Consider the following 12,326-nt stretch of genomic DNA (forward strand, 5'->3'; position numbering starts at 1 on the left):
ACTGCCGTGGAGTAGATAATCGGAGGGTCGGGAGACTGCTCAGTTCTGAAAAGAACTGTCCTGCTTTTTAACTATTACCAGGGCGGATGGTATAGAAATTAGACTGGACTACTACTTTAGCTTGTAGGGTCGTAATTAACTGTACTGCCGCGGAGTCAGTTCTGAAATTGGTCTCAATATTTTAGAGAGAAACATTCACTTATTTATGCTTTACATTCGTATGTGTGACTTTGTGCTCCCCCCCCCTGAAGGTTCGAGGACCATTCCCCCCTCATCCTCTTCCTAATTCAGATAGTAAACAAAGGTCAATTCGATAGTAAACAAAGGTCAATTCGATAGTAAACAAAGGTCAATTCGATAGTAAACAAAGGTCAATTCGATAGTAAACAAACAATGAACCCAATTAACACCTAAACTGCTCTTGCTTGAATGTAAGTGTGTATCGTTCGATATCACAACATTTTTACTGAAAAACAAAAAGGAATACTACTCAAACAAAGGATAATTAATTAAAATAACTTAAGCCTCATATGTTCAGATAAATAAAAGGAAAGAAAAATAAAACTCTGAAAACTGAAACTACGAAACTGTGTAATGAACACTCACAGAATTAATTCAAATTTGCTCGCCATCGTGGTTGAATATTATCCACATTGAGTATAAACTGCATGTAATTATTATAATTTGATGTTTTCTGGATGTTGGCGAGTACTGCGCTTATTCTGACCTTCGGTGAGAACAAATAAATCAAACCCATTTGTTATTAATGTTTATTCATAAGGAAAACCATTGAAGCAGCAACCAAATAGTATATGGGGGCTTTTTTTAATCAACTAAGGCTAATGGTGGACACAGTTTGGCATATGTGTATAATGTGTTTGTACTGCCCGTCAATAAAATAGAAAAGAACAAACAAATTAAATTATAAACAGTCGAGGCAAACGTGAGTTTTTTAGATTTCATCAGGCTGTTTTGGGTATAACACCATGTGTAATATCCAATATCGTTGTACAAGGTAGACATTCACTGTAGAAACCTATGTGAATATCCAACATCCAATATCAAAAAAAGCAACATCGATATTTGCTGTACAAACCTATGGGACTGTCCAATATCCAATATCGATGCACAAGGTAGACGGTCACTGTATAGAACTCTATACTCTAATATCCAATATCAAATTTCAGACGAACTTTACTGTCATTACTAAACAGCCATATTTCAGACTTTCTGTGTTATGTCGAAGCAGTATGGTTATACGTTTGCCTTCCCAATCAGTTCGTCCAATGGTGATAGGCTTACTTCAAGCCACTTTATTGGCGGTAAATTTTTGCCGTTTGCTGTTTGGGTCACACTCTTTGAGATTAACGTCATTTGTCTTGCTTGTATCAACGTCTATACACAAATTGGTCTTTTTCAAACGAATCAAACCATTTTCCTGAAAGTGTAAATGGAAAATAATGATGGTTTTAGACTACAAAATCCTCGATGAAATGCAAGTCACAGATTTTACCGAAGAGTGACCCGTGAGAGTTATGTACGACACTGTTAATGTAGCCAACGATCATTAATCATGCGTTGAACTTCAACAACTGAAATCCCTGCTCTATTCCTTCTATAAACAGCAACATTCATTTTTGTTTAATCAATGTTAACTCTGTCCTTGTATCTTCTCACAATAGCTGTTTTGGGGGTTTCATAAGTGTTTCATAGGCCCTATTGTCTTATTTACAAATATCCAAATGTGTCCACATTTAAGCGTGTTTAGGTCTGTTGATGTACGTGTAATTTGGTCTAGTAACAAATGGTAAAGTTCAAAATGAGTTCATGTGTAACTGGCAAGCTAATAATGCGTCTTGAAATGTGTTTCAGACCTGTATGTGCTTTGTTTTTGAAAGGACATTTTCTCCTTGGCAAAAGGCACCCGTGATGAATTTTTTTTAATTTCTACTGGACATTTAAAGGGCACCGAGGCATTGACTATAGGGGGCATGGGGGAGGTAATCGCCTTCGTTGCCTTCGTGTGAAGTATCAGGCCTGGCATTCTGTGTGTGGATAACATCATTCAGCTTACCTCGCTAAAAGACCAGAAGTCCACGTCCCCAACGAGTCGGTGACTTTCCCTGCAGCGGCTCATTTTAACGTAGGTATTGGATGCCGACGGCATCAGGCAATCCTCGCCGTACTGAATCCTACCAGTTGTACCTAAGCGGAATTCTTGGTTGCCGCCAAAACCGTGACAGCCACTCACACCAATCCGTAGATTGGGGAGTTTTTGGCCCATTGAGTCTAAGCACAATGATGTTCCAGTTAAGCGAAACTGATGGGGAAATGTTTTAGAGTATTATGAACAATGGTTATATAGTTCTCGAAGGACTTGCATTTGAGTAAAAGGTAACGGGAAAATGTCAAGAGTATGAACACGTTAATGATCAGAGGACTTGTATTTTACTAAAAAGGAAATGACTCTCATAAGATTAATGATTTAAAAAAAAAAAATATTGCCTGTTTTACCAACAACAAAAATTGTTTTGTCTAGATTTACTTAAAGACACTGAACGTTATTGGTAATTGTCAAAGACCAGTCTTCTCACTTGGTGTATCTCAACATATGCATAAATGACAAACCTGTGAAAATTTGAGCTCAATTGGTCGTCGGAGTTGCGCGATAATGATGAAAGAAAAACACCCTTGTCACACGAAGTTATGCTTGATTTTGAGACCTCAAAATTATAAATTTGAGGTCTTGAAATCAAATTCTTGGGCAATTACTTCTTCCTCGAAAACTACGTTACTTCAGAGGGAGCCGTTTCTCACAATGTTTCATACTCATTATTTAACAATTACTTTGAGTAATTACCAATAGTGTCCAGTGCCTTTGAACTACAAATTGTAGTCAATACCAATTTATTTAATTCAAATTTACGGTACTCACCTCACCCCAAAACCGATTTGGTGGCGGTGTAGGAAATAATTCAAGTGAATCAAATGCTACATTCTCCATGAACCAACGGAATGATCTGGGACAGTTTTTCTTCCTAAATTCCACCTGTTTGGAGATATCCCCGCATGATTTCCCTCGTAATCTAGGCTTGAATGTATAGAAATGTTCTTTATATTCATCCATCCAAACTTCAGCCACTCGCATGTAATTCTGCAAGATAAACACACACATTTATTAACATAGAAACAGTTTATAGGCAGTGGACACTATTGGCAATTACTAAAAAATAATTATTAGCATAACACCTTACTGACGAGTCATGGGGACAGGTTGATAGTATATAAAACATTGTGAGAAACGGATCCCTCTGAAGTGACATAGTTTTCGAGAAAGAAGTAATTTTCCACGAATTTGATTTCGAGACCTCAGATCTAGAAACCAACCATCTAAAACTTCGTGTGACAAGGGTGTTTTTTCTTTCACTCTTATCTCGCAACTTCGATGGCCAATTGAGCTCAAACTTTCACGGGTTTGTTATTTTATGCATATTATGTTGAGATACACCAAGTGAGAAGACTGGTCTTTGAAAATTACCAATAGTGTCCACTGTCTTTAATTGCCTGACGTTTCGACCCTAGAGCAGAGTCTAGAAAGAATCTGTTGGGTTGAAACGTCAAGCCATTAACTATTTTTTTCTCGCATTTTTATACCATACGTCCTTTTGGTTGGGAAGCAGTTTGCAACAGGTAATTCAATGTTTGTTCACGTTAATATTATGTGAGGGTGAAACTATAACTTAACCAGGATATTACATAAATTTCCTTTGAGGTTATTCCATTAACTCAAACTTCCATCCTTTCTTCTCTACATTGGGCCCTTGGCTATAGTGATTAGGTTTTATCTGCATCGACTGAGTGAAAACGAAACTGAATTTGAGAGTCCTTGCCTTCACAACCAGAATTATTCATTTTCTCGGCATAATAAAATAGAGCTGGCTGCAGCTGTTTTATCAAATTAATTCGCTACGAGATTAATTGTCATTTTGTGTGCGAGGTTTCCCCTGCAAATTGCACGAGAGTAGTCTGTATATCCATGGAGGAAGAAAATGGTTTGTCTAATAATCATCCCATCAAGGGAACCAAGTAAACTCACACAAGTGGGTATAAACAACAAGCTGGCAACGGCCAATGCTCTCATACAAACATTGGTTTAACGTATAAGTTGCACAAATCACGACATTGTGATTCAGTAACTAGACGACAATACTTATCCTAGTCAATGTGAAATCAGCGGTTAGCGTGGTAGGATTTGAACCCACAACCTTGTGATTGCAAGTAAGTCATGTAGTCTAACCACTGCTTACTATAATGACATTTTACACACTTCCATAGTCTTTGTGGTTGGGGAACAATACACACTGCCATTTTGTCACAATTGGTGTGTGTGGTTTTTTCCCGGTTTTTTTCTGTTTAGAATTGTCATCCTTAACAATTTTCCTCCTTTTTTCCTCCAAATTTCTACTTCGAGAAGCACCACGACAGTGGCAATTTCATAGTGCAGAAAACAAAATAGCTGGCGGACTCACCCTATCTACGATGCTGACATCACCGTCAATGGACGGATACTTATAAGGAATACCGTGGCGATAGATGTGACCTACTCTGGAGCAAGGTACGAACTTTAACCGACCGCCACACATCCATATCTAGAATGAGAAGTTCACAAAGCAAAGTCTTTATTAGCCACAATAAAGCCAACCATCTCGAAGTTGGACTCAAGGAAACTTAGACAACCGGCTGGTGTACGAAAAACTTAGCATTTTTAGATTTAAAAGAGAAAGAAGTTCTGAAAAGTTTAAAATAGGGAGACTGCCAACATAGGGATGGATAGCTCAGTTGGTTTAGAGTGCATCATAATCCGGAGGTCGTTGGTTCAAATCACGCTCTAGTCACTGTTTCTTGGTTTAACCTAAAATCTTTTAAAATGTACACAAAACAGTCAGTTTTCCTTTAGTTATCATTATTTTGAGACCTGAAAAAAAGGTTGCATCCCCTTAAGGTGATCCCCTGGCTGCACGGCTGAAGCGTAAACTTGAGTCCCTGGCTACACGGCAGTTACACGGCAGTTGACGGTCGTATGGTTTCTGACTTGCACTCCCACAAAAAATATTGATTAATATTAGTGACCACCACCACGGGACTAGGTAGTAGAACGCCGGCGAGTTTATCGGAAGGTCTTTGGTTCAAATCTCGCTCAATTAAATGTTTCTTTGTTCAACCCAAAATTAATTAAAATTTACCCAGTCAGTTTCCCCCTGATTATTTGAAGTTAATTTGCTAGACAATTATTGTTTTTACATACTTTGAAAGATATTTCGAATTGTTCTCCGCCCCAGATGAAGAGTCCTGGATCATAACCGCCAAGTTCTAGGAAGTAGGACCGGTCCATTGCGAACAAACCGCCAGCCATTGCAGGAGAACTAATAGAAATATAACATATTCAGCACTATGATAATTAGTGTTTTCGATTTTTAATTTTTCATTGGGGGAAAAACCCTCCAAACACTGTTTAACCAGACAACAATACTCGATACAATAATTGTTACCATAACAACTTAATTGGTCACGGTAACGAGTAATGGGCAACTGTTGATAGTATCAAACATTATAGGAAACGAATCCCTATGAAGTAACATTGTTTTTTTGTCTTTCATTATTCATTTGCAACTTTTGTGACAGGTTGAGTCTTAATTTGCACAGATTTGTTATGTTATGCCTTTGTTGGGATACACCAAAAGAGAGTACTGGTGTTTGCAAATTACAAAACGTGGCCAGTGCCTTTTAACTAACCCATACGTGAAAAGAAAAGAACACGTAACCATGACAGTAAAGTTGGTTTGATATTGGATGTTGGACTTTCCCATAGGTACATACAGCGAATATCGATGTTGCTTTATCGATATATGACAATCCCACATTGGATTAAAACACTGAGCAGTAGGGACAACTTACTCGTAAGCCTGACTTGTATACTTCATGCCAATTCGATCCATGGTGTTACCCCACGTTACTGCAATCCGCTTATACCAGAATCCCCAGTCGAATGCCCCACGCGATAGATCACCTTGCGGATGATAGGATAGATCTTCAGCAGTGATTGCATCAACTGTTGGACAAACTACGGTAGTCCTACAGGGGGGATAAAAACCAAAGGGTGGCATGTTGTAAAAACTTGTAATTCCATACTTGTTTAGAGGCAGTGCACACTATTGGTAAATTACTCAAAACAATTATTAGCATGAGACCTTACTTGGTAACGAGTCATGGGGAGAGGTTGATAGTATAAAACATTGTGAGAAATGGCTCCCTCTGAAGAAACGCAGTTTTCGAGAAAGAAGTAATTTTCCACGAATTTGATTTCGAGATCAAACATATGAAAGCCCACAACTTCGTGTGACAGTGGTGCTTATTTCTTTCATTATTATCTCGCAACTTCGACGACCAATTGAGCTATGATTTTCACATGTTTGTCATGTTATGCATATACTGAGATACACCAATTGATAAGGTCTTTGACAAATACCAATAGTGTCCAGTCTCTTTAAAGCTATGTGTGTGTTTACAAATGCAGTTTGGTTAACCTTTATGGGCGTGTCAGCCTCCCACTTATCCCGACGCTACAGCGCGCTGTGGCGTACTCATCCAAGATGTTTTAATGTGTATTTTCCAATTCTTATACATGAAATGACTTTACATTCGCACACCTGTATATTACAGACCAATATTGGTATGTTTTTTTCTTCTTCTCTGGTTTAATAAGTAAACTTTACAAAGAGCAAACGGAATTATTGTTGTAAAAGTGTATCTCGTTTTCTTTTAATTTAGATGAGTTATACACGTCTTTAGCGATGCAAGCCAACGCAGTTCGTAGCATTGGGGGTTAACATTACAAGCACTTTGCCATTCGTCTTCTGTATAAAAACACAGACGGCTCCACTTACCAGAGGGTTAGATCTTGTGTTTTCGACATAGGATATTTATATGATAAGTGTAAGTGCAAATAGTGTTCTGCCCCCCAAAAAATCATCTCTGAGACCTGACCCCATATTAGAAATGTGGAATGACCCTATTAGGGATGGCAATAAATTGGACTCCCCAGGTTAATGCACTCTGTAGAAATGGATTAATTAGTCATTAAAGGATTGATTAATTGGTACTCCATTTTCATGGATCGGGTTTAATTACCTGTCATGTGCGATCTCGGCTAACAGGGGCACCAACCAATTCACGCTACACTCACAATGAGCATCCAGGAATACGACCACTTCTCCTCTAGCTACCATTGCACCGTTTGTTCGAGTTCTGGCCAGGCCCTCTCGTTTGGTATTGCGGACGATTTTGACTTTACCAAGAAACCTTTCTTGTTTGATGTAATCCTCGAGTCTTTCCCCGAGATGTGCTGAAGAAGAAATTCAAACCAACACAAATAACTACACAAGGGCAACTCCACCAGTAGTGTGTTATATAGTGATTATGGGCACAACGTTAAAGGCAGTGGACACTATTGGTAATTACTCAAAATAAGTACTAGCATAAAACCTTTCTTGGTGACGAGTAATGGGGAGAGGTTCGTGGTATAAACAAATGTGAGAAACGGCTCCCTCTGAAGTGCCATAGTTTTCGAGAGAGAAGTAGTTTTCCACGAATTTGACTTCGAGACCTCAGATTTAGAACTTGAGGTCTCGGAATCAACCATCTAAACGCACACAACTTCGTGTGACAAGTTTTTTTTTCTTTCATTATTATCTCTCAATTTCGATGACCAACTGAGCTTAAATTTTCACTGGTTAGTTACTTTATGCATATGTAGAGATACACCAAGTGAAAATGCTAGTCTTTGACAATTACCAACAGTGTCCACTGCCTTTAAGTAAACAAATTTTCTCGTTTAGTAAAAATGCAGTCATAAATATTATGTATACCAGATGTTAGCATAACATTATTTCAATTCTAAATATTACCAAGCAGTAACTCGTTCACTTTATGAGTTTAGTACCAACAACAAAACAAGCCAATTCAAGCTACTGAGAATAGATCATGGGCACGACGAAGTGCCGAGGCTTTATTACAGAGATGTCCACTTAAAAATGTTGATTGTGTGAATGTGTGCGTGACCCGTTTGTTATATGATGGATAGGTGCTATTTTCCCAATTGCCACATACTATTCCCTTTGGGTTGTATCTTAGCTACACTCGTACAGCCGAAATCTCTAATTTGTTTTAAGTTACATCAATTAGTTTGGTATTTTTAAAGACACTGGACACTATTGGTAACTGTCAAAATCCAGTTTTCTCATTTGGTGTATCTCAACATATGCATATATCACAAACCGGTGAAAGTTTGAGCTCAATTGGTCGCCGGAGTTGCGAGATAACTATGAAATAATAAAAAAACACCCTTGTCACACGAAATTGTGTGCTTTGAGATGCTTGATTTAGAAAACTCAAATTCTAAACTTGAGGTCTCGAAATCAAATTCGTGGAAAATTACTTCTTTCTCGAAAACTACGTCACTTCAGAGGGAGCCGTTTCTCACAATGTTTTATATACTATCAACCTCTCCCCATTACTCGTTACCAAGTGAGGTTTTATGCTGATAATTGTTTTGAGTAATTACCAATAGTGTCCACTGCCTTTATTTACACCGAAATGAATGAATAGACTTGCCTTTGTCACTCATATCATCTACCATGATAACTTCAGCTAGCAGGTCTGGCGGTGAGGTGTTCATAACACTGTGAACCGTTCGCAAGAGTGTGGAGAACCCCTCGTTGGAGAAGGCAATTACTACACTTGCATTGGGTAGTTTTTCCGGATAGTGCCAATATTTGCATCTTTCATAAAGAACACAAATCACTTAATTTTAAACCGTTTATCAAGACGGCTTGTGAAAACCTGAACTTGAAAATGAGATTTTTTTCGCTACAGTCATTATGGTATTTTTGTGCCGCATTTTTAAGGATGCATCAACAGTCTTGGGGCTAAATTGGTGATCAAAATGATTTGTATTAAAGCAAGTTACACTCTTCCTTATTGGACATTCATTTAGCTTTGGTACAGTAAAAGTCTCCCTTATTCATCGATATTGGACAGTTTTGTACAGTGAAATCTACCTTGTACATCGATATTGGATATTGGACTTTTTGGCTACATTGTACATCGATATTGGATATTGAACATTCCCATATGTTTGTATGTCAAACAAACTTTACTATCACAATCACGTTTTTAAACGTGATTGTCTTAAAAGACAATCCTACAGTAAACCTACTGTTTATCTCTGATGTCGGGTGCGGCTCGGTCTAGTGATATCTGGTCACTTAGTGCCACGTTGAACCCGTACTCTTTCATACTCTGTGAATACTCGTTTCTCTTTTCTTCTGCCCATTTGACCGGAACTCCGGACTCCCCTAGCCCGGTGCGAAACGGAGGGGGTACACGACTCTCGTAGTTCCCCAGTATACCCTGGCGAAACTCCGGTGGACTGACCGAGAGTTTGATGGACTCCTGCTGCCTGCGTGGAGGAAGTTGTTCATGTTTCTGTTCATGATTCTGCTTATCATCATGGCGTTCAAAAGGTCCCTTTTTGATACAAAAGAAACTATATTTTAATTGAACAATACAATTTGCAATTGTTACTGTCAATACTCGCACAGATACAATGTAGGCCTACTCAACGAAATTCGTCTTTAAAATGTGTTTTTTGTTGTAAGTGAAAATTTATTACGAAAGTCACCTGAACTTTCTATAAAAAATGTCCCAACAAATAAAGACCAGTAAAAAACCTATAATATTGCCTAATACAAACTCACACTCATGGTCTTCCCTCATTGAAACTTGGACAACTTCTAAAACACCACTGACTCCATGTGAACAGGTTGAATAACATTCGTCGTTTGTTTACAGTTTATAAAATAAAAATAAAATAAAAATGAATAATTGTTAGGTTTATTTGATAATACGAAAAGCTAATGTAAGCCGAGGACGCCACCTTAGAAGATTCACATAAATATATAATTGTTTACATTATATTCTCTTCAACCAACAACCTTTGCATCTGTGTTGTGTGCTAGGCAAAAATTACATGGGTTTTGTTTAACCACAGTGGCAAATCGATATTGGCCTTCATTTTGTTCGAAAGTAGGCATACACGTGTTTTATTACAGAGCATTCCACACGTCCAACCTCTGCGATCACATCAAATGATTCCAGGTGTGATCAAAATTGCGGATGCGGAATACATCTAAAAAAAATAAAAAATGGAACCGCCCACGATAAATCGATTTGTTGTTATCCTTTCTTGAAAACACAGCACAGTAAAAAATAAAACAACAGTGCCACTTTAAAAGGCTGCATAGTAATGAGCTTGAAGCTTACATTTTGATCTAGGCACAAGGGTATTTTGAGTGAAGGCTAATTGTGATACTTCTGGTCTCACATCTCTGCACATGGAAATTTGTACTTTTACCGAATTATCATTTTATGGTAAACATTCACCTGCACTGGACATGGATACCAACCATAATGATCAAATTATAGGCCGTTATAACGATGCATACGACTGAGTTATAGAGTATGAGTTTCTTTTAATTTAATGCTGACATGAAGTATTGCTCGTAAATGGTAATAGATAAGCACTCTAATTTTGTAATTAAGCGCTTCCAACATTATTACCCCTGAGGTCACTGAGCCATTAAATTCATCCCTTAAACCATATCAGCTCCCTGGGGTGTATCAGCCTGTGAAAAAAAATACGCATACTAAGCTAAACTAATCACAAGAACCATCTCTGCCCTCACAAGTACCAATTTACCAAAGGGTGGAGACAAGCAATTATGTTTGAAGACAGTGGACACTATTGGTAATTGTCAAGACCAGTCTTCTCACTTGGTGTATCTCAACATATGCATAAAATAACAAGCCGATGAAAATTTGAGCTCAATTGGTTGTCATCGAAGTTGCGAGATAATAATGAAAGAAAAAACACCCTTGTCACACGAAGTAGTGTGCTTTTAGATGCTTGATTTCGAAATTCTAAATATATGAGGTCTCGAAATCAAATTCGTGGAAAATTACGTCTTTCTTAAAAAACTACGTTACTCCAGAGGGAGCCGTTTCTCACAATGTTTTATACTACCAACAGCTCTCCATTCCTAATTACCAAGTAAGGTTTAATGCTAATAATTATTTTGAGTAATTATACCAATAGTGTCGACTCAGGGACTCGAACCCACACTGTGCTGAACTAAAACACCAGAGCTTGTGTTTGGGTGCTCTTATCCGCTCGGCCACGACACTCCATTTTTGTCATACAGAGTCGCGACCCGACCTGTATACTATCAGTGTGAACGTTTTAGCAAATGAATTTTCCATGAGAATGTTATCGCGTATGCATGAACTGCACCCATCAAGCAAGTTAACTTTATGTTTAAAATAAATCGACCCTTGTTTCCATATCAAGAGCAATTATCCATCACTAATTTGCTCATCATTGTGAAAATAAATAAATAAATAAAATTATTGGGAGGAATCGCCTCAAGTAGACAATGCAACATGTATATGTTTAACTAGCCCTATAAAGGACTCTCTCTCTCGCTCTCTCTCCCTCTCTCTCTCTCTCTCTCTGTACACATACTGTAGTATAATACGAAAGTCTAAGACCGACAGGGCCAAGGTTTAAACGAGCCTATATACAATGCATGTTTCAAAATTACTTAATGAACCGATTTAGGTATAGCTAACTAATAGATTTAAGATTGCAGTATAGACCCCATGTGTAGTTTTTCAAATAATTTCCAAATATATTTACCATGAGGTTCGAAGAAGACTCGTACTTGTCCGTGCTCATCAGTAAAACAAGTGCGACGATGAATATACAGCCAATGGCAAGGACTACTTTGTATGTCCTACACCTCAGAGAACGCCTGCACCTCATCGCTTCCTATAATACGATTACTAGCATCAGCAACGGAGAGAAAATCTCTTCCGGTATCGGTAGTGGTGATCACCAAAAGAGTGAGCGAATACTGGTAGCTGCTGTGATACTACATGCTCTGAACTTGTTGCCTGCAAATCACGCACGGGCGCTGGTCCATCTAATTGTCGTCAAATTACACACAAAACCTTTTTATCATGGCAAAAAAATCGATACTTCCATAACGCGTTCATTAGTATCGTTGCCATGCTGCCACAAAATATTGCTTGAAAAGATACTGTTCTGTATTTTGGCCTTCATTGTTGTCACTTTGGTACAATTTTCCACGGTACAGTGGTTTTCTACTGCGGCCCAGAATTGACGTGGCACATTTTTTTCCCCCTTGCAC

The 12,326-nt window shown here is 38.2% G+C and overlaps 1 protein-coding gene across 1 annotated transcript; it reads right to left on the reverse strand.

Annotated features, from left to right (window-relative positions):
- Positions 1-103: 103 nt before the first annotated feature.
- Positions 104-12,225, reverse strand: LOC117289243 (probable N-acetylgalactosaminyltransferase 7). The gene is made up of 10 exons (XM_033770275.1): positions 11,813-12,225; positions 9,275-9,585; positions 8,671-8,837; positions 7,189-7,402; positions 5,956-6,132; positions 5,306-5,423; positions 4,530-4,649; positions 2,936-3,154; positions 2,075-2,320; positions 104-1,438 (listed from the first exon to the last, which is right to left on the reverse strand). The coding sequence occupies exons 1-10, from the start codon at positions 11,936-11,938 to the stop codon at positions 1,304-1,306; spliced, it is 1,833 nt and encodes a 610-aa protein (XP_033626166.1). The 5' UTR covers positions 11,939-12,225; the 3' UTR covers positions 104-1,303.
- Positions 12,226-12,326: the final 101 nt, after the last annotated feature.

Source organism: Asterias rubens, chromosome 1, assembly GCF_902459465.1.
Source record: "Asterias rubens chromosome 1, eAstRub1.3, whole genome shotgun sequence".
NCBI lineage: Eukaryota > Metazoa > Echinodermata > Asteroidea > Forcipulatida > Asteriidae > Asterias > Asterias rubens.